Source organism: Pipra filicauda, unplaced genomic scaffold (assembly GCF_003945595.2).
Source record: "Pipra filicauda isolate LSUMZ 115617 unplaced genomic scaffold, ASM394559v2 scaffold352_size854550_pilon, whole genome shotgun sequence".
NCBI classification, from domain to species: Eukaryota; Metazoa; Chordata; class Aves; order Passeriformes; family Pipridae; genus Pipra; species Pipra filicauda.
Genome location: NW_024104479.1, coordinates 649,687 through 671,894, shown reverse-complemented (window position 1 = coordinate 671,894; position 22,208 = coordinate 649,687). Strand labels below are relative to the sequence as shown.

At 46.8% G+C, this 22,208-nt stretch overlaps 1 protein-coding gene across 1 annotated transcript in view; it reads left to right on the top strand.

The window, feature by feature from the left end:
* The first annotated feature begins 683 nt into the window (after positions 1 to 683).
* The window catches only part of UVRAG (UV radiation resistance associated), a 60,661-nt gene continuing 39,136 nt past the window's right edge, over positions 684 to 22,208 (top strand). Inside the window, exons 1-6 of the mRNA XM_027717840.2 lie at positions 684 to 852; positions 12,777 to 12,894; positions 14,264 to 14,298; positions 15,123 to 15,284; positions 15,586 to 15,660; positions 17,268 to 17,353. Of these exons, the coding sequence (XP_027573641.1) occupies positions 772 to 852; positions 12,777 to 12,894; positions 14,264 to 14,298; positions 15,123 to 15,284; positions 15,586 to 15,660; positions 17,268 to 17,353 (557 nt within the window). The 5' untranslated portion in view covers positions 684 to 771. The remainder of the gene's footprint in view (positions 853 to 12,776; positions 12,895 to 14,263; positions 14,299 to 15,122; positions 15,285 to 15,585; positions 15,661 to 17,267; positions 17,354 to 22,208) is intronic.

Sequence of the window (22,208 nt, the reverse complement as noted above, 5' to 3'; positions counted from 1 at the left end):
CCTGTGCTGTATTGGAGGTGGATGTGACACGGATAAGGTCCCTGTCCCGTGCCGGAGGTGGATGTGACAGGAGGGGGTCCCTGTGACACCGAGAAGGTCCCTGTCCCGTGCCGGAGGTGGATGTGACAGGAGGGTGTCCCTGTGACACAGAGGAGGTCCCCGTCCGAGCGGAGGTGGATGTGACAGGAGGGTGTCCCTGTGACACCGATAAGGTCCCCGTCCGAGCGGAGGTGGATGTGACAGGAGGGTGTCCCTGTGACACCGATAAGGTCCCCGTCCGAGCGGAGGTCGGTGCCCACCCCAGCCCCGTCCCCTCCACAGCCGCTGCCGTTGCCATGGCGACCGCGCCCCCCCCCGCTCGCCCGCCCAAGTATTTCCGCCCCTCACGTGATGACAACAGCTCCCGCACACGTGACGGAGGGCGCGCTGTCAATCAATAAGCTGCCCTCCAATCACCGTCCGCTCCTCCGGCCTCTGTCCCGCCTTCCGGAAGCGGGCGCTCCAATCGGCGCCGGCGCCGTTCCAGCGGTTTGACAGGCCCAGCGGAGTGGGGCGGTGATTGACGTGGCGCTCAGCAAGTAGTAGCTCGGAGATGCGGCCGGGGTCCCGCCTCCGTAGCGCGGGGACCAATGGCGGGGCGGGCGGTGGCGCTGGCCCCGCCCCCCGGCACTGCGGTAATATGGCTCCAGAGCGGCGGCCGGGCCGGCGCCGCCGCCGCCATTAACCCCTGGCAGCCCGGCGGCCCCGGCTCCGCGGGGACCCGCCGTGACCATGAGCTCGGCCGCCGGCCCCGCCGCCCTGCCGCCCGGCTCTGCCGCCCGCGCCCTGCACGTGGAGCTGCCCTCGCAGCAGGTACGACCGGGCCCGCGGGCGGCCCGCGGGGCTGCCAGGGAGGGGGGTACTCTGGGGTGAATAGGGGTGCTCCTATTTGTTGTTGGAGTTGTTGGGTGTCCTGGAATACACAGGGGGTGCTCCCGGAGGTCTGGGGTGATTAGGGGTGCCCCCGGAGGTGTGAGGTGTTTTGGAGCAAACAGGGGTGTCCTGGGGTGAATAGGGGTGGTCCCTGAGGTGCGGGGTGTCCTGGGGTGAATAGGGGTGGTCCCTGAGATGCTGGGTGTCCCGGGGTAAATAGGGGTGTCCTGGGGTGCGCAGGGATGCTCCCTGAGATTCCCGGGGTGAATAGGGGTGCTTCCTGAAGTGTCCTGGGGTGCACAGGGATGCTCCCTGAATTCTGGGGTGCCCTGGGGTGAATAGGGGTGCTCCCTGAGTTGTGGGGTGCCCGGGGTGCTCCTCTCCCCCCTCTCCCAGCGGGCTGGGCAGTGAGCCCGGGGAACACACGCCGTGTGTTCTGCAGAGCAGTGAAGTGTCCCCTCCCCATCACATCCTTCCTTCTCCCAGCTCTGTTTTTCCTGTTTGCTGGTAGCTGGCTTTTGGCTCCCTGGGCAGCTGTCCCAAGTGTTGGTTTGGGAGAGCACTGGGAGCAAGGGTAAGCCAGGAAGCCTAGGCCCGGCCTGGGGCTTTAGCAATCCCTGTCAAGCCCAGGCTGTGCCCTTTCCCCTCTGGCAGGCAGTGACTTATTGCACAGGAGCTGGAGCAGGAGTGCTGGAGGGGGGAGATAATTAACCAAGTCTTGCTTTTCTTTAGAAACACTGAGATGTGAGTCTGCACTTGGTGTTCGGGTTCACTGACTCGGTGCAGTCACTGTTATTAGGAGGTAGAGACGTGATCTGAGTTACTTGAGCTACGTGTTACCAGGTGGGAATAAGAAGAGTTCCTCGAGAGAAATCAATAGCTGTCAACTGGAAGTGGAGCTGTAACTGCTCCTGGGATGAACATGTATTACCAGACATCCCCCCCAGGGGCAAAGGGAGGGCGTGGAGGTGGCTCTTGGCTGCCTGACCCTGATTTGAGAGCAAGTGCTTCTTCTAAAATGCGGGCCTGTTCTGTGGTAATGAACGTAAACGTGAGCACTGCTCTGCATGAACTTTACAGGGAACAGTGGATCCTCCAGGAGATCCAGTGTGGCCTTCTCCCTGCTGAAGTTTTGGTGTTATTCTTTCCCAGGCTTGTGCAAGGACCAAGTGAATGCTGCAGGGAGAAGCCCAAGCTATTAGTCACTGGACTTCATTTGTGAAAGTGAGACCAAAACAGAGGCTTTTTCTCCTAGGAGCAGAAACTGTTTTAGGAGTTTGTAGGAGCAGAACCTGAGTCATCAATTATGGGATGTTCCAGTTGAGTAAATATTTGGTTGGAGCCATCTAGGATGCTTGTGTGTTGATTGTAGTGAGTGTGAGGCTGTGACAGGCCGAGGGATTGTTGTGCTGTGTGCTCTGCAAACACAGGGACCATGTGCTGAGGGACCTGTGCTGTGTCTGTGCCTGCAACCAAACCCAGAGGCTCCAAAACTGCTGCTAACACACTGATAACAGATCACCCTCTCCCACTGCCGTGTCTGAGCTCAAAACTCTGTTACTGAACTGCAGGGTACCTCGAGGGGGCTCAGCACACTGGGGCTATTTTACTGCAGAATCGTGAGAAAGAATGGAAAAGTCATTCCCAGTTTGTTGTACCGCCTCTGGAATGCCAGAACCTGGCTGGTCTGAGCTCTGTGGTGCTGTGTGAGGCAACGGAATGGTTTGCTACCTGGCAGCACAGAGATCAGCTCTGGGATTTGTTTCAGTAGCAGTTTCTCTGGAACACCCAGTGCTGCATTTTTTCGCTCCAAGGATGAGAGCAGGATGGTCTGAGTCACGGCTGTAAATCCCTCTAAAGCCCGAATTCTCAACGCGAGGTGAGCGCGTTTAACGACTGAAGTGACACTTGAAGGGCCGAAGGACTGAGGGTGTTGGTCTAGGTTTAATTAGTCCAGTGACTCCCACATTGGTTAGAGAACAAAACTCCTGCTAGTGACACTTTTGCAGGAGTGAAAAGTCACGTCCAAAACCTTTTGCCACTTCTGTCAAACTGACTGAGCTCTTCTTTAAGTTTGTTGGTGGCAGGACAAGCAGGCTGAAGAATGCCTTTTGCTGTTGTATTCTGCATTTCAAGAGGGAGAAATAGAGGATATGGCTGTAAAGAAGTGCATCTGGTTAAGCCTAAAATTCCCATCTGAATCCATCAGTAACTGTGCCAGGATGTTGTTTCCTTTTGCTGGAAGAGTGATCCTGACAGAACCGAAGATGGGAAAGAATTACACTCCAGAAGCAGAGATTCCTTAGGAATGTCTCTTCCCAGTTGCTCGATGCAGGAAAACCAGGAGTGTCGTGATAACTTAGGGATTTCTGGATTCAATGCTGTCATTATAAGCAGTTCAGAGCAGTGGGGGGTGGGAGAGCCAAACCTCTCCGGCCCCATTCCATCCTCCATAGAAGGGCTTGGACAGAAGAATGCAGGCTGAGCACTGGGAGCCAGTCATGCTGCAGTCAAATGATCTGGTGAGTGTTGCTGTGCTGATTGCTGGCCAGGACAGATTCACATGTGGTTGTCTGGAGACAGGAAAGCCCCGAGCTGTGGACTCCTGGGGGTGCCTGGGGAGGTGCATGTGAGGGAGGGAGACAGACCTGGTGAAGGTGCTGAGGAGGGAAGGGGTAAATGTGCCATTGTGCACAGCTGGGAACGGGGCCAGGCCAGGTGACCCCGTTATTTCCTGTACCTTCAGCTCACAGACCCTAACCAAAGACTGGGACTGCCCTTTTTGGGTTTAAACTCTTGTTCCATGGTCCTTCCCATAAAGGAATGGGAAGCTGATAACAAGATCTGATAACAAGACCAAAGAAGTGAAGTTTCTGTCCATTCTCAGAAAGTTGTAGAAGAAATTGTTCCGCTGAACTACACTGAAAGAAATGGTACACAGTAAACATTTCACAGTGCTGGAGCTTTTGGGATGTTGTTATTTACAGGAGCTTAATGTACACAGTTCAGAAACTCGCATTGCTGCCCTGTATAACCCAGGACGCAGATGAGTGGAAGTCAGGAGTGAAGTGAACTTTAAAGTGTTTCTTTTGGAAGTACTCCTGGCAAGAACTTCCCCCGGGGGAAAAGAAACAGTTCTTCTGGATGGCAGGTACTTCTGGATGGCATTAATAAATAAACCCAGTCTTTTCAGCAGCTAGAAGTGACAGTCCAGGGTAATCAGTCCCTTGGGTGCATGTTTAGATACTTCAGGTGATCCAAGTGAGTAGAGGTAAAGCAACATGAGCAGAGTATGTGTGAATTAGGGCACGGCTATAATTTCATGGTTTCTTTTTTTGAAGGTGCATACCACTCACACACAGCATTTTGGGGAACATGGCACAAAGGGGGGATTCAAAGTGTGCTGGCAAATGTGTTTGAGGGGTCTGCTGCGTGGGAGAAGTGAAAAAACTGCTGTAGGGACCCAGGGCTGCACGTGGATGAGACTTTCAACTACAACAGTGAGCAAGTCTCTGTTTTTAAAACAGTTTTACATCACCTCTTGTTATATTATCCCCTGAATAATATGAAAACAAAGTCTGACTCTTAAATATTTTACTTCCCCTTTCCTACTAAATAGCAAGGGGGGGGAATCAGAAGAGTGGATGGAAAGTGTTGTATTTGAATATTGCTTTCACTTCTCTGTGACACACTGTCTCTAAACACTGAGTGGGAGGGAAGTGCTGCTCCAGTGAAACACCACAGCGTGAGTGATCTTTCCTGGTTGTATCCATGCCCAGCTGTATCCTTGTTCTGTGTTAGTTAGAGACAAATTAGGAGGAAATAGTTGTTGAAGTTCTGTAAAATTCCAGTGGTAACCCAAAAGGTTGGCTGTTCCCCCGGGGCTGGGTCTTTGCTCTCTGCAGTGCACTACCAGTTTTCCCTAAGGGATGCAGGTGTGTTTTGCAGACTGAATGATCTCTGGTAAGTTAGAGACTGTTCTGCCCAAAAGCTGTACTAAATCAGCCTTGGTGCTTCATTTGGGAGATTTGTGGGGCGTTAGGGAATGCTCTTAACTGAGTGAAGAAAAGGTCTTGCAAGCTAAAGACTAAAGTCTCATTTATGGAGAGAGACTCACTGGTTTGCCCTTGGTTTGTCATCCAGCAACGTGATAAACATTAATATGCTTCAGGTTATTAATCAGCATGTGCTGTTTGCTTCTGCAACCTGGTGCTTCTTTAAGGTCAGAAGTGCCTTTGCTCTGATTCTGTTGATGCTCTTGGTTCCCTAAGACCCTGGTTACTTTTTGTGTCCTTCCTTCTGAGCATCATCTTGGTTTCCATTGCTTAACTGGTACTCCCAGGTCATTCCCACAGCTAATATGGACTAATGCTCCCTTGCCCAAGGTGGTGTTAAGAGGCTTAAGGGACTCTCTGAAGTGCTGCAGTGTTATTAATGAGGTGGGACTTGCACCCCCATGTTCCTTCTGCCCCATGGCTCAGTTCCCACGCTGGGCCAGAGCAGCAGATGGAGTTTTGGTCTTTGATCTTGTGAATAAATACTTACTTAGACAAACTCTGAGAAGAAGTCAATAAGGAAAGATGGTCTTTCTGCTGGAAAGACTGTGTATTTCCCTGCTATTTGGATCTCTCATAGACCCCCACCAGGAGCAGCTTTGTCTGGCAGTGGGCAGTGCTTGTAAGACTTTCTTCACCCCAGTGTGGAGCAGTTTTTTTAGGGTGTGCTGACAGTGCCCTTTGGTGTTTGCCAGCTCTCTGGATCTGCCCCCCTTGATGTTGTAGTGCCCATAACCAAACACACCTGTTGGAACAATGCACAGCAAGAACTTCATTTGCCCAAGTCCCTGCATGGGCTCATGGGTTTGCTTTTGGCCCCTTCCTGCTACCATTACATCTGTGTTAATTCTGTGTTGTGGTTCTTGTTTTGTCACTCTTAACCAGCTGTCCTGTTTGTATCCTGACTGAATGCTGTGTCTTCTGTACCTGCCCCTGCCTTATGTGTTAAATAACAGGCTTTTTCAGTCTTTCTGCAGAGATGAGCACAAATTTTAGATGTGGAAATAAGGATGAGGATGCAGAAAACCAGTGAGGTGTGTGAACACAGTGAGCTTACACTGAATATCAGTTTTGGTCTTGGTTGTCTCGTTGGTTTTGAGCTCTGCAAAAAGTGGTGCAGTTTTTCTGCATGTGATGATGTGCAGTTGTGTTCCTGGGGTGCATCTTTGAACTGGTGTTGGCCTCAGATCTGGTCCAGAGCAGGCACAGCTTTTTAAAGCTGTTGCCAGAAAGCAGCTATATTTTAAAAAAGGGAAGCGAGTTCCTGAATGGCTGTTGAATCCCATCCTTTGTCATGAGGAGATTGAGGTCTGAAGGAGGTGCAGTTACAAGGAGAACCACAAATGATTCATTGAACTAATGATGGCTGTGTAGCTTTGAGGGCTCTGCTGTCTTCAAGTGCGTGCTGGAAGGACATTAAAGTAGAATTCCAAAAGAATTCCTTATGGTGTGTCCCACAGAGTTGCATATCAAATACTTCAGCTTTGCTTCTGAAGTAGATCTGAAATGACGTGTGATTCTCTGGACTCTGAACTGTGGAAAACTGTTAAATTACAAACCTTATAAATCTTCCTGGCAAGTGTTTAAGTTGGAGTACAAGCATTTTCTTGTCCTTCCTGTGGTTTTAAGCACCAACACATCTGAGCAGCTGAAGTAGTTAGTGAAAAGCTGAGGAAGTGGGAAGGCATTATAACCAGGTGTGGAGCAGTGCTGTGATAGTAAATAATGCTCACGTTGGCTAAATGCAAGATCACACTTTGATAACTTCTTTTTATTTTAGAGCTAGAGCTTTTCTGCTTTTTAAGAAAAGAAAAAAAAACCCACCTCCACCCGCCTGCTGTGAGCTCCAAAGCACACAGAGCCCTGTGTTCCAGTGGGACTTAATTCTGACAAATATTCAGACACCAAATAGCTGACATTGCTCAGGGCTGGGAGGTCCAACACCACTGGATTTGCTGTGGTAACGTGTGTGTTGCTAACTAATCTTTGCCTCCTGCTTTAATGCTAAAATAGTTGGAAGGATTTTCCTTGGGTTCTTCCAGAGTTACTGCGGGTCATAAAGCGAGGGAGCACGCTGGGAAAGCCAGGTGAAAACACCGTGTACTGCCTTATACAGAGGTCAGGGCTGATCCTGATTTGAAAGGAATTCATGGAATATTCTCCCCTGACAGAATCAGGAGGAGGGCAGCAGTCTGAGAACAGAGGTGAGGGCTCTGTCTTGGTGTGTGTATAAAACCTCTCTGGTGGGTAGGGTGCCCCACTGAGGGCTGAGGAATTGGTGCTGGAATTGCAGCCAGTGTTGAAAGTCCCGTGGGATACATCTCCTGGAGAAACAGTGACTGCTTTTCAGCTCAGCAGGCCTCTGGGAGAGCCCCGAGTGCTGATTTGCTTTTGGCAAATTTGGGCTTTTTCAGTAATTTATGTACATTTCAACTTTGCTGTACAAGAAGTTTTCCCAGCCTCCTTACGCTGGTTTTATCATTGCATTTACACTGCAGACCAAAGTGAGTTTCTGGGGTTTTATTCTTTCCCCCACCTCACTCCTTTTGGAATTAGAAATGTTCTCTTGACCCTGTGTGATGCTTTTGCACTTTACATGGGTTGTGTGGAAAGTCATGAGGAATGGGTGCCTTGCTGAAGTTCGGATGATGCTTTGACACCTTTGCAAGTTGATTGGACCTGTCCAAGTGCCTGCTGGGAGCAAGAATTCCTGGCCAGCTTTGCTGGAGGGATCAGAGCAGGAGAGTGAGAGGAGGCACATGTGGGACAAAGAGAAGACAAACCTCCCCTTCTGCCAGCAGTGAGCCATTAGATCATCTCAGCTGCTGCTGGCATGATGGGCTCCACGTGATAAGAAGGGGCTTTGCTGTTGCCCTGTTAATGCCCTGAGCTTCACAAGTGATCCTTGGAGCCAGAGCTGGTGAGTATGAGAGACAGAGAAATGCTGCTTGCCTGGGTTCTCATCCAGCCTGGATATACTAACAGTATTATTTTTTTCCCAGGGTCATCAGATTCTTGTAAGAGAATAATAAAGTGCTTGAGATGGAAGAGGAGTCAGAACTCTCTGTGCCTTTTTTTTTTACTACCCATTATGTGACCCTGAACAAATAATTATGAAATTCCATGGATACTTGAGGTAGTCCTGTTCTCCTTGTGGTTCCATGAACAGGCCAGACCTTATGTTAACAACTGTGCACTTCTCTCTCTTGTTAATTTATTACCTCTTCTTACCTGCCCCCATCTCTGCAGTAGTTTTTTTTAATGATACCAGATTATTAGACAAAAAAACCAGTGACTAGCTTTGTCACTGCAGTTTCTCAGGCCTGGAGGGAAGCAAAGGGTAGTGTGTGGAGCAGTTTAAGCCCCGAAGTGTCCCATGCAGTGTTAGTTTACCTGCCCTGTCCTGCTCTCGTGGTGGGCACATCCTTGTAGCTGCAGGGAGCTGAGCTGGAGGAACCTGCCCAGATGTTGAACTGAGTTTTGGTTTGAGCAGCTTCACCTTGGTTCAGTTCTCTGCCCCTCACCATGAGACTGCACAAAACACATTGTGTGGCCTGAGAACAAGTGTTTGGATGCTGAAGGTGGTGTTTTAGGCAGAGGTGGTGAAAGGTTGGTATCTTAGTGGTGAGGGAACTAAAGCACCAAGGGACCAGACAGTTTCAGTCCTTTAAACCTCTGGAGACTTGGTAGACTGGAGAGTTCTGGGATCATCTGATGAACAGGCAAAGTATGAACAAGGTTGATGATGAAAATCCTTCCTTCTGTAGCAGTCTGACTTGTTTATGGCCTGTGGTAAATCTGGAGGGGTTCCCAGAAAGTCCTTGAATGGGAACACTGGATACGTTACACAACTGCAAATAGTTCTTCCAAGTGATGAAAACTGAGTGCTTTTCTTGAGTGAGAAAGGAGACCCCTGGCTTTTGAGAGGAGCTGGGCATTGCTGAGCAGGGATGGTCTGGCTGCTCTGTGGAATCCCAGGAAGCTGCTTTGGTGGCTCTGCAGGCACGAGGGATGGAACCTGCTGGTAGGTTCTGCTCTTCACATCTCTCCTAAAGCTTTCCTGCTCAGCTTTTCTGTGTATCTTTGGGATAGCTGGCTGCTTGGAACCTGTGATATCTTTACCTCCAGCAGTGTTTTTAAATACAAGCTGCTACTCAGGACTTCTTCTGAGGGAAAATTAGTGGCTCTCTTCTCCTGGTTTGCAGTAACTTATCTTCAGGGTAGAAGGGAGCACTAATTTCTTTCCTGGGGGTCAGTGCAGAGTTGCTACAGAGCAGTTGCTTTTACTCAAATGCAACTTAGACTGGCAATTAAAGCAAATGATAACAAGGCCTGCTATGTAATTTCACTGCTCCATTAACTTTCTTGGGAATTGCAAGGGACTGGGACAAGTGTAATCAGAGTAACTCGTGTCACAACCCCCCCAGAAGGAGCTGTTGAACCTGCTCTACTGCTCTGCTGAGCACTGATCCAGATCTACCAGTTCAGGCTGCGTGTGCTGAATTCAGAGCTGCTGGAAAAGTTAAATACCCTTTTTAATGGTACAGCTCTGCTTTGTCAGAGCTTACCTACATCAGTGCTCTCCTGAAAAATAACTTTTTTTTTGAGCAGGATATCTCGTTTAGATGCCTGCTGTAGTGTCTGAGATCTTCAGTCCTGTGTTGCTGTTAGACTGTCAACTGTTTGAGGACGCAGCAGTGAAAATTATCTCTGCTCATCTGCACATTTTGCTTATTTTCTCTATGAAAGCAGATCCTGCACTATCAGCTTGCAAACACACTGGCCTTTTTGAAGTTACGTGACTCATGAGGCTGCCAAAGCACTTGGAGTGCTTTTTAGCACTTGTGTTTTGGTTTTTAAGCTGGGCTTTTTGAAATGGCTTTTTGGTGCCTAGCATCTCCTCTGGGGGGGGAACACCTTCCTCGGGATGGAGATTTCTTGATACTTTTAAGAAAAGGAGAGCAAAAGAGCTGCAACTTGCCTGCAATGAGAAGTGGCCACTCTTTAGCACCTCACCTAAAGAGGGAAATGAAAGAACTCTGGATTATTTGCAGCTACTTTATTCCTTATTTGCAGCACTGGGGACTGGCAGCATTTGGCTCCTGCCAGCGATAGCTGAGCTGCAACACAGTGGGGTTTTTGTTTGGTGTGTTCCAGCAAATCCAGCAAAAAATGATATGAGACACATAGCAGGTTACACTTGATAGAGGTTTACAAACTCCCTCAAAATTATATTTCCTGCTTGTCCCAGAACAGCTGCAAGGCCTTTGAGGAATTCTAGAGCCTATTTGAGTTGTCTTCGTAGCTGCTGGTCTCCTGGCTAAAGCTCATTAGCTGTGGTCAGGAGAGGTTAATTAACTGCTGCCTCTGGAGAGTTCTGAGGAGGTCTGGATAATGCAATATTATATCAGTGACAATGTGGTGGGCAAACTGGGAGGTTTATTTTCGGGATCCAAGTCCCTCTGTCATCATGAGCTCACACTGAAGCAGGTGAATGATAAAATTGTCCATGTAATTGGAATTTTGTTCCCCACCAGCCAGGCTGAAGGGACAAGAGGGAAGAGGAGAGCACTGGCTAATCTGGGGATTCCAAAAGACATCACCTGGTGCACGTTGAGTCCTGAGCTGTGTTATGGTCTCACAGCCCCACATTTAGTGGTTTGGGAGAAGTGAGACTTTAGGATAAGCTCCAGGCTTTGAAGGGTGCAGAGAAGTCCCAAACCATGGAGATAAGGACGCCAGAGCTGCAGGTGTAGGTTAGGACAGCTCTGTTCAACCCTCCCTGTGGACAGTGAGTGATGAGGAACCTGTTTGGCCTTGCCTGAGGGCTGAGCAGTGTAACACACACTTAAAGCAGGCCCACAATGAGGGTGCAATCCCCAAGAGACCTGGGGAAAGTTGCCTTCTTTTTTAGGTGCAATGGGGGCTCTTCTTTGCTATTGATCGGATTTAAAACCAATCCTATCAATAATGATGGGGGTTTGATTGGTTTGTGTGCTCCTGAAGTTAATTAAAGGAGAGACAGCACATACAACTCTTGAATCATTTTTACAGGGACTGCAGTGCACGTTCAAAGCCTTTTCTTAAGGAGTGTTTCGGTTGCTCATAAAAACAGCTGGAGAAAATGCCCAGTTCAGATGAAAAAAATAATGTTCAAGGTCCATGTGGCTTCTTTTAAGAGAGGCTTAATCTTTCTGTTGACATTCTTGATACCAGTCTCTAAGAAAATAAGACCATGTAGTCCCACAGTTAAGCAGCTTAGAAGGTTTTTTGTTGGTTGGGTTTTTTTTGTTGGTTGGTTTTTAGTTTTGTAATTCCTCTGTATACTAGAGGTACCTGGGCATTGTATCTCAGGCTCTGTTTTTAGTATAACTCACAAATAGGCTTTGCAGGAATGAATCCATCCGTGATTTTTAGTCTGTCATGTGAACAGAAATTTAATATTTCTCATATTTTCAGGAAGGAAATGAATTAATGGTATTAAGTGATATAAAGTGTCACACTGTGATTCCGAAACAGATTATGGCCTTTCAGCTCTTGTTAAAAGCCTTTTAAGGACAAGCTGCAAGCAGGAAAGTTGTCTTTTGGTTTCAGAAGCATTTAAAATCTGCTTTTGGTCAATCCACTTTTAAGGTGGATTCGGATTTACGAATGAATAAGCTTTTGGGGGAAAAAAAAGAGTGTGGTGTAAGATGCACTAAAGCAGCTGTTTGAGGCTTGTAGGTGGTTTGTGGTGATGCAGAAAGGATGAGGAGTCAGCATCCCTGTGGCAGGTGGGTGAGAGATTGGCTGGGAAAATGTGACACTGAAGGATTTGGGGAGAGCTTCCTGTGTGTGAGGGGGCAGCTTGCTGAGTGCTGCATTCATGGGAGATGGTCGCATTGGGAACCACAGCTGGGCAGTGATTGAAGAGTGACAGTCCTACAGGATGGCTTTGTTAACTGCAGTTAAATTGAACAGGTTAATAATGTAAAATGCTTGTCCAGGGTTAAGGGTGTGGTGTGCTTTGAAGCTGAGGACTTTAGCCACAGCTATTACATCTGCTTGGCACTTAGAGGGAGAGAGAGATTGATTCAATCTGATTATTTTCATTCAAGGCTCAGTATTGTAGCAAAGTAACTTAATGTTGGAGTTGGACGAAATCACTTAAACTAAAGATTTTAGTGATGAATTTCAGTGTATTCAGTCCAAGAGAAAAGGACTCTCGTCCAAGCAAATGGTAGCTGACAGACATCTCCGAGTTCCCTGTGCCCTTCGTTTTCCCTGAAAATCTTGGTACGTCCTTGTGATGCACTTCAGTCTCAGGTTGTTAGAGCAGTTTCCAGGATCACTGTGAAATAAGGAGGCTTTGTCCAGCCAGTTCCTTACAGCTCTGCCTGAGGAGGTGCTTTATGTTGGAGCTCTTTGTCCAGTAATTCTTGTTGAAAATAGCCGAGGCTGGGAAATGTTTCCAGCGGGGTGACGGGGAACATCTGGGTGATGCTGCTGCTGTGCTTGGAGCTGAGAGTGTCACAGCTTTGACCCTGCCTGAATAGTTGGTTTAGACATGTGGAATAAGAATGATGTAAAGGACACGAGTGAGAATAGCTTGTCTTGAGTATCAGCGTTGCTTAATCCCAGCTCGTAGGTGCTCATTGTTTGGCTGCTTCCCTGCTGTTCACACTCACCGGGAGCCTTTGGTGGGCTTTCTTGTGACAACAGTGCTCTGGGAGCCCTTAAAACGTTTTGCTACAAAGCAGTGAAGGGGTTCAACTTCAATCTAAGGAAGTTCTTGGACTATTTAGGGTTTTTTTTTCCCCTTGTTTTCAGCGCCGGCTGCGTCACCTGCGGAACATCGCTGCCCGCAACATCATCAACAGGAACGGGTACCGCCTCCTGGACACCTACTTCACCCTGCACCTCTGTGACAGCACCAAGATATACAAAGGTAACCAGGCTTCCCTCAGCCTCCCTGCCAGTTTATCTTTGAGTTCTTATGACAGGAATTCTCTCGCTTTTTTCCCCACCTTGCCAACCCGCTGCCGTTATTTCCATCACCTTTGTAACTCTGCAGAAGAGCTCTTCAGTTCCCTCAGCTTCCCCAAAGCCCTCAGTGTGAGCAGCCAGGCCAGCAGAACAGATGACAGGTTTGGCAGAGCCTCTGAAACCAGCCCGGTTTTGTCTTTGCTCTCCCCCCACTGATAATTTGAGAAGTTGGGAACTTCCAAGGGCACAGAAAAGTTAAAGGGTTTGGAGCCGTGGTTGCCTGTTGTGAGGGAGGGCGTTCCACTCGTGCACAGCAGTTGTGTTACAGAGCAGACACCAGCACTTATCCAAGTTTTCCAGGACTAGCATAGTCAGCCAGTGACATGGAGCAACCTGTTGTGCTCTGGGTCACTGTGTGAGTGTCACACCTCGTGTCTCTTCATGCTTTGCTTCCCGCTGCAGTGTGTGGTTCTTCATTGTTGGTAGAAATGCATTTTTATGCTCCTTTTGATATGATCAACAGTAGTTGGAGGTGAATTCTGGTTTTCTCCTAGTTTTTTTTTTTCACCTGGCACAGTTGAACCTTGTTTGGCTCCCAGAGTTGCTGTTTTAGCAGGATAAGAACACACAACTTGAGCTTGTTCCTTGGACTTGTGGTGGTTGGTTGAACCTCTGACTAAGGACTGTTTGTAGGGGCTGTTCTGCACTCCATGAAATCTTTATCCTTGGCCTCCAGTGGGATGGATGTCGTACAAAATCTGTATTCCAGCCTCTAGAGCTGTCTGCCCAAAGACTTCAAGCTCTCACTTTGGCTGGGAAAGCCAAGGTCCATGTGTCAGCAGTTGCTTATTCCCATTTAAATCCAGGGTTGTGGGCACCTGTGTCAGATAAGTTGGCAGTTCCCTTTCCAAGCTTCTGGAATTCTCTCTTTGGGAAAGCTCTGCAGATATTTTATCTGAGCTGAGCTGTCCCAGGAGGATGTTGGGTGACAAACCAGTCACTTGGCAAATGTCATCCAAATATTGTTAAGTACTGGGGCATGTTCCTTCCCCAGAAACCGAAGCAGATCTTCAGAATTATCATGGGGATGAAGATGAAATGCTAAATTTAAATAATGACTTGTAATAAATTACTCCTCCACACTTGATTTAGTCAAAAGCATGACTGCATTTCAAAGTCTTTCTCCTGAATCTGTCACTAATAAACTAGACCCACTAGCATTTGTCTTTCCTGAGTGTTACTTTTCTTAGCTTTTTCTATTTCAAGTACTAAGATTTGTATCAGTGTTTAAGCTAATCTAAAGGTATTTTTTTTACTCCTTTTTTCTTTAGAATTTTATAAGAGTGAGGTGATCAAGAATTCTCTGGTAAGTTATTTTAATGCGGAAAAACTTCCTTTTAAAAATTATTTATTTAGTGCCAGCATATTGATTTCTCTGCTGAATATCATAACTCTTTCATGTGTCTTTCCACTCTTCAGTTCTAGGAGCATCATGTTGTTCTCCCCCTTTTCATGAGGTTGGAATAGGGAGTTACTGAGTAGCAGAAATGCTGATTTCTTTGAGCATCTGTGTGTTGTGTAGAACAGTAAGAAACGTATACCTGGATATGTATAAACATGTGTGTTCATTGAAGAGCTAATAGCTGTAAGAAACTAAACTTTGTAAACATCTTAAGTTTGATAAATTTTCGAGTTTAGATCAGCGAAGGGGCCAGACCTGAACACTTTATTACAACTGAGAAGAAAGTGAACAAATACATCAACAAGTTCTGTAAACTTAATTGCTGGGGGATAGATCAGCATTTAACTTTTGCAATATAGGCTGCACCCTGGTTTTCAGAAGCCGAATTGTAAATAGGAAAGGAATGTTACTTCCACTCTGAAAATGTCCTGATTTGGCTGAACTGAATTAGTAAATTCTGCAGTAGAATCTTCAGTGTTTCGTACTGGAAGGAAGCAGAGCCCACTCTCTGTTTCTGATGTAGCTTTTAACCCAGGCATTCTCTCCAGAGAAGGAAGCAGCAGAGCCTGTTGGCCTCAGCTCTGTGTGAACCTTGAAATGGCTGCTGTTCCTCATTCTTTAGATTTTTTTTAAAAATCTTTGATGTGGACTTTACTACTTTCTGAATTATCAATTTTTGGGCTACTTTGAGCTTGTTTAAATGTATTTATCCGTCTTTGACTACTCAGAATCCAACCTGGAGGAGCCTGGACTTTGGGTTGATGCCTGATCGTCTGGATACCTCTGTGTCTTGTTTCGTGGTGAGGATCTGGGGTGGCAAGAAGGAGCATTTCCAGCTTTTGATTGAATGGAAGGTCAATCTCGATGGCCTGAAGTACTTGGGCCAGCAGGTAATGGGAAAACAGGTTTTTCCTCAACTTTTCACTTAAGGAATCAAAGCATCTGGATGAATTCATATATAGAATGCTAAGAAAGGAAATGAATGTGTTTGAAGGATATGTTTTAAAGTTGGATTGCAGATATTCGTGTCAGTTTTACCTCAGAGCTTACCAGGGTTTAATTCATTTTTCCCCCAGGGTTTTGTGTGCCTGCAGAATTGCAGGTGATGAAAAGCTGCAATTTGTGTTTGTTTGCTGTGGAAAGCTGTAGTGAGCTGGCTGTGAACTGATTTGTTTCCTTCCCTTCCTACAGATCCATGCCAGAAACCCAAACGAGATTATTTTTGGTCTCCACGATGGTTATTACGGAGCTTCATTTGAACAGAAGGTGAGGGTGTCTTGTGTTTGTTCTGGCTTGTTGGTACTGGTGGCAAGCTGAAATTCAGCTTGTAAGCTTGATTTTTCACACTTGGATGCTCAGAACATTAAAATGCTTCGTTTTGAGAAAAAATACTTCTTTGACGTGACAGATAAGAAGTATTATCTTGCCTTGGTTTTGCAGGGCTGTCTGAGATGTCTTGAAAAGACTTAGTGTAGCATTTTAAGTCCAAAAAAAATCTCTGGTTTCTGAAAATAAGCTTTGACTGTGTTCCTTGAGGCAGACATATTGCAAATGATGTAGCTGTTAAGGCTCCTTTATGTGGCAAATAAAAAAACACATTAAATTTTGGTTATTGGTCCGAACCCTGGAGTTTGTAGCTCCTTAATGGGAAGGTGTTTATTCGCTCTGTTTCAACTGTTTCACCCCAAGTTGTTTTCCCAGAGGACTCACTATAATATTTGTGCCTGTCCAGCCAATATTGTCACTGATTATTTACCTCACTGATGATGAAAAAGTTTAAATTTGCCAGTTGTAAGCAGTACATCTGACAGAGGTTTTTTTAATCCCAGATTGCTGGAGGCAGTACTGTGGTATAGATAGTTTGTATAAGGAGTCCCTTATACAAACTGGAGGGGAAGTGCCTCCTTGACACACAACCTATGCCTATTATTTTTTTAAATTATTTTTTTAATCAGCTAGATCCTGGCACACTTAATTATTTATTTAGGTGTCATTATTTAGGTGTGACCATGTTTTTGGTGGAGGGGAGCGTCTGCTGTGTGGCCTGTGGTTAACACAGTTGTGAGGAGATGTTAACAGGTAACTGCATTTCAACACCACCTGTATGGAAGCTGCCTGTTGAGGCAGGAAGGAGTCTGCAGACAGGGATTGTGGGGCTGGAGTCCCCCTCCATCCCTGTTGGAAGGCTGGCTGATCACAGGGACAGCTGGGGCTGCCTCAAGCACTCAAATAAAGGCCTCTTTTCCTGGAATCCATAAACTTTCTGACAGTACTGCCAGGTGGTTTGATCTGTTTAGAATTCACTTCGTCATCTGAAGGAACCCTTCTGAGTTCGTGGAATTCTCTAGGAATGTGCGGGCCCGTGCCTGGCATGGAAAAGCTCTGCCCCTTGCAGCAGGAGGAATTGCTGCTGGGCTGTTCTGATTCTGATCCCCGCTGTGCAGAATTGATGCTTTGGGCTCTTAAGAATGACACTGATTTTGTAACTTCCAGAAACTTGTTCACATCACCCCAAACTAAGATGGCTTTGACCTTTCCAACGTGTCGCTCTGGCACGTTCCCGACTGGGCTCTCGTGGCTGGAGCTCTGTAAACTGCATCCTTCAGTGTTCCTGGGCAGAAGATTTGGACAGCTGTGGATTAAAAAGTGCAGGAAAAAAACCACACCCTGTGTCTAGAACACAGATAAAGTGATAGGTCTTGTACACCTTTATAGGCAAGCGGTGTTATTGCCACCTTGAGTTGTTTCATAAAATTATGAAGACATTTAAAGTACATTAAATGCCAGGTCATTTGTTCAACCAAAAGTGCATGCTTTTGGTCAAGGTGGAAAATTTTTTGGTTCTTAAATGCCTGTTGTTTCCTTGCCTTAAGGATCACTCAGGTACCCTGAAGAACAGTCTCCTCCAGGTGGATCAGAACTGTGTCCGTAACTCTTACGATGTCTTCTCTTTGCTTAGGTAAGGCTTTTGGTAACACCCTGTGTAGCTACTGTAACTTCTTGAATTTGGGTGTGGAAGGAGCCTTTCTGAATATAAAAAAAACCCTGTTCTGGTGTGGAATGTGCAAAGGAGATCCTGAGGTCAGGCCAGTTTCCTACTGGTGTCAAGGAGATGGGCCTTGGTGTCTGCACGTTCCGTGGTGGTTGCTGGGCTTCTGCCACAGGGATGTTTGAGAGCTCTGAGCAGGGGCTGGCTGTGGAGCTGGACAGGCCTTGTGGATGTCAAAATCATGGAGCTTCTCTGTTGGAAAGCTTCTGTGGAAAGCCCCTGCTCTGTCCTCCTCAACAGCATTAAAATTGATTTAAATAAATGAGAACAGACCTAATTACTCCAGCACATGTGTGGCATAAAAAAGCCTACAGTGGTTTTTTTTTTTTTTACTTTTGGGTGGTTACTTAGATGTCTCTGATTGTAAAAAAACATGAAATGCTAATAAAAACATAAGCAAGATGTCCTTTTTCAGATCTGCTTTAATTATAATAGCTTAAGAATGTTATTTATGGAGAAGTATAATGGAGGTCCACCACTGTCAGTAGGTTGAGGAATCTGTATGTAAAAGGCATTTTACAAGGCAGGTTCTGCAGGAACAGCACTAGATGTGCTGTGAAGGAAACCCTTGAAAGAGAAATGTTTAACATGCTTTCAAAAGTCCTTGGAAAAATGCAGCTGACTTTTTTTTAACCCAGGTTGAATCCATTCCATAGTGCTGACAGTAGGTGTCAGTGTTGCCTGTCTGAAGAAAGGGGTAGGAAAAGTTAACTCGAGGTTGCTTATTCGGAAGTCCTTATTTTGTAAGCTCTCTTAAAGTGTGAATGTGCTGTTCCTTGATTCTGTAAAGCATATTTAAACTGAGGGCTGCTTTCTGAGTGTCTGTTCCTGTGCTTTTAGTGGGAAACAACCTGGGGGGTGTCAGGAAGTTCTGCTTTCGTTCTGGCACAGTCCATTAGCAGAGGACTCTTGTGCCACCAAACATAAAGTCTTTGTTAAATAGAAAGAAGCAAACATGTGCAGCTCACCCTGATTGCTTTATTCACGTGTTTTTCACATTTCTGGTGCACTTCCATGGAGTATGAACATACTCCATTAAAAACAGGTTCTGGCCCAACCCTTTGCTCCTGGGAAAACTTCACAGTGAGAGTTTGTGTGGCTGATCTCTGTATCAAAACTGCTTTGGGGGGGAAGAAGTGATGGCACCGTTTCCCTCAGAAGCTAAAACTTGTGAATAGGCCTTAATGGAAAGCACGTGCTCAGCTCAAATTGTGTTGGTTTAAAAAAATTAATGAGCAATGACAGTGTGTGTGAGCAGTAGAACTTCTTTTGTCTGTTGGATCAAAGTGTGTGCTCAGGTGCTGCCTTACAGGGATTTACAAGTTAATTAAACAGGAGGAAAAGTTTAGGTGCAAAGCTCAGCTTTACACCAGCAAGTTCTGGGCACCTTTGCAGCCCAGGAACCTTCCTGTTCCAGGGCAGGGACAAGATGCTCAGGTGGACATGAGGTTGCTAATAAGTTGTTTGTGGCACGTGGAAGGGACTGATGTTCTTCCAGCCACTGGCTTTTAAAAGGGCTCACTGACAAAACCTGGAAAAGCTGAAATTCTGAGGTTTTTGTTCCTTGTCAGATTTCCTGAAGAGAGGTCACTGAAAGACTTTTTCTAAATATTATGTTGCTGGTAGTAATGGGTTGTGCAGTAACATGTTTCACCTTTCACACAGAGCTCAGGAAGGGCCAAATTCATCTGAGCTCATGTTCTGGACGTGTCTCCATAATCAAGTTCTCAGCACGTTTGCAGCACTAATGGGAATAGGTTTATATTTAGTGTTCTCTTGGTTTTCTAGCCTTTCTTTTGTTTAAGCTTTGAAAAACAGACCTTTCAGTATTAAGTGGTGTTGGGAAGATGAGATGTCACTACAGAAGGGGCTTAAAATCCTATATATTAAAATTTTGCTTCAGTTTTAAATACAAGAACTAATATAGTGTATTCTGCAGCTTTTCCTTGATGATACTTAGAGAGCAGTTGGCCTGTGCAAGTATGTGAGTGCCTGAAATCCTCCCAAATCCTGCCTGGAGACAAAAAGTGCTCTAAGGACTAGTGAAGATCTGCCCCTTTGAAGTTCAGCTTTGTATGGTTTTATCTCTGCAGTCAGAGCTGCTCTCTCTGTGGTTTAACCATCCCTTCAGCAGATGGCATGGCATGTTTGGGGGATTTACCCAGCCAGTTAGGCCAGGTTGAAAACATTTTGGTTGTATTTTTGTTCAAAAAAAATAGTGGTTTTTAACAACAACATCATCATCATCATCTGCTATTGGTGCAATTTGAGTGCTGGATGGGTAGAAGAGCAGCTCCAGGCAGCTGCTGTAATATTGCTGGAATCTAATCTGACTGAATTTGATTTAAATAATATTTCTAGGTGTTAATCTGTCACAGGGCAGGGTAGGGGTCAAGTGACAGGCCTTGCTCTGGGGTTTGCCATTTGTAATACAACTGCTCGTGTAAGGAAGAGTGTTTGTCTTATCACTGAAGAGAGATTATTTAAGAACACAAATGTAGGTATCATTTGTCTGGGGTCTGAAATGCTGATGTTCATAAAATCACCTACAAGTGAGCAAGCCTAAAACACAGGGACATGATATCAAGTCAGCTTTTGTTTAGCTCTGCTTATCTTAGGGAAGATGTTTTTAAATAGCTGTGCTGCTTGTGTTTAAATTCCTCCAACTTTATTAGAACTTTTACAAGTGAATCTCTGAAACTGGAAACGGAGACAACACACCTGGTCAGTGTAGGCAGCTGTGGTGGGGAAATGCTCGTTGGTAGCTCTGAGTAGTTTGTCTGAGACACCAGTCAGTGGGACTGTGTGTGCCAAATGCAGGAACTGCCCTCGGGCAGCTCTTCTTAACTCATGGGAAGGATGCTGGAAGTGAAGCTGCTGTTCCTGAGCTCTGAGCAGGGTCTTGGTGGGCTGAAGCTGCTCAGTGTGAGGTGTGTCTGGGGCACATGGGGCTGCTCACAGAACAGTCAGCCCTGAGCAGTGCCAGTGTCCTCCCTGGCAGCTCGGTCACACTTTGCTCTTGTGGGGTGGGTTTAAGTAGCAGTTCCAAACTTTAGGCTTCCAGCTGTTTAGTGGGGTGAAAAGGAGGGAAAGCAGGAAGAAAACTTGCTCTTATCAGCTGCTCTCTAACTTCATCTGATAACAAACCCCAGGGTGAGCCATGCAAAGCTGTACTGCCTTTGAACTTCCCTGGAGTCCTCTACACTCATCCTCATCTCCGTGGAAGAAGTGAATCCAATGGAGCTGGGCAGCATCTGGGACTACATGGAAATAGAGCTGCTTTTTGCTGCCCTGTCCCTCATGGCATTTTGGGAGATGGAGAGAGAGAAGGGGAGGCAGGAGAGAGTTAGTTAAATTTTAAAATGTGAACTGACATCTCTTGTTTTTAGCTTTTCCCTCTGGTGTCCTTTCCTCAGAGTAGGGCCCCAACTCATAGCCATGAGCAACCCCTTTCTCAGTGGTGCAGTTATCTCCTGAGGAGATGGTGTGGATGTGCCAGGAAAGGTGGTCACCAGGAGCCCGGTGCTCTTGCAGTGCCTTGCTCCAGCTGTTCCTGTATCTTGGCAATGAAATTGCTGGCTCATGTTGCAGGCTTTCAGATTTCGTGTTGCTACTGCTGCTGCCACGCCCCTGTCCCAGCCAGTGTGGAAATGCAAGTGTGGGATGGGTTGTAGGATTCCTCTCACCTGACCTGTGCTCTGAAATCACTCAGTTCCTCTGCCAGAACATTGCTCTGCTGGTGATGAGTGTGGTTGGTTCTTTGTGATGGCCAACTTCGATGTTTCTAAACAGGAAACGTTTGCACCTGCAAGACTTGGCCCTTTGTCCTGTAGGGGCAGCCAAGGCCAGGCAGGGCATCCCTTGGCTTTGGGCAGGCAAACCCAGGATGGACGAACAGGAGCTGCAGTCAGACCTCTCCAGTGTCTCTGTGCCTAATTAATTAGCTCTGAGATAGATGAACATTACTACAGGTGTCATCCCTCTTGGCCTGGAAACCTCGTGGGGTGGAACTGTGGGGTGGTGGCTTCCCGGGAAGCAGCAAAGGAGGTGGAAACCGGGATGGGAATTTTTTCTCTGAGAGGTTCCTTAGGGATTTTTACTTGTGGCATCAGGCTTTTGGACAAACATATTCCCAGGGGTTCTCCATGTGTGGTGCTGAGCTGTTTGGGAGCTGAGGCTGCTCAGTCAGCACAGGGGGCCGTTTACAAGCCTGGCTGTTGCCAGGAGCTGCAGTGGAGAGCGCCGTGGGTCACGGCCAGGGGAAACAGCCCGTGAAGTGTCAGAGAGGGGGAGTCCTTTGTGTGCTCACTGCAGGGTTCAGCCTGCTGCTGCTCTCATCTTCAGATGCCATGTGGAACAAACCACCCCTGCAGGGGCAGGGTTTTGGTGTGAACGGGGCAGGCATGTTGCCAGCTCTTGGCCAAATTTGAGTTCAGAGCACTTCTAAAAGAGAAAATACACAAAGCTGTGCAGAACTTCAAAAACAGCTTTGTTCTGCCTCTCTCTGTTTGTGACGGTGTGTAAAAGATGGTGCTAATGAAGCAAAGTTCAATTAGATGAGAAGTCAGAACACAGTCCTGCACCTTTTCCTGGCTCTGTTAGAATTGGTGAAAAACAGACCATGTCAGAGAATCATCCAACAGTTTGGGTTGGGAGAGACTTTTGAAGACCATCTTGTGCCATGGGCAGGGACACCTCCCACTGTCCCAGGTTGCTCCAAGCCCTGCCCAGCCTGGCCTTGGACACTTCCAGGGAATGCACCAAT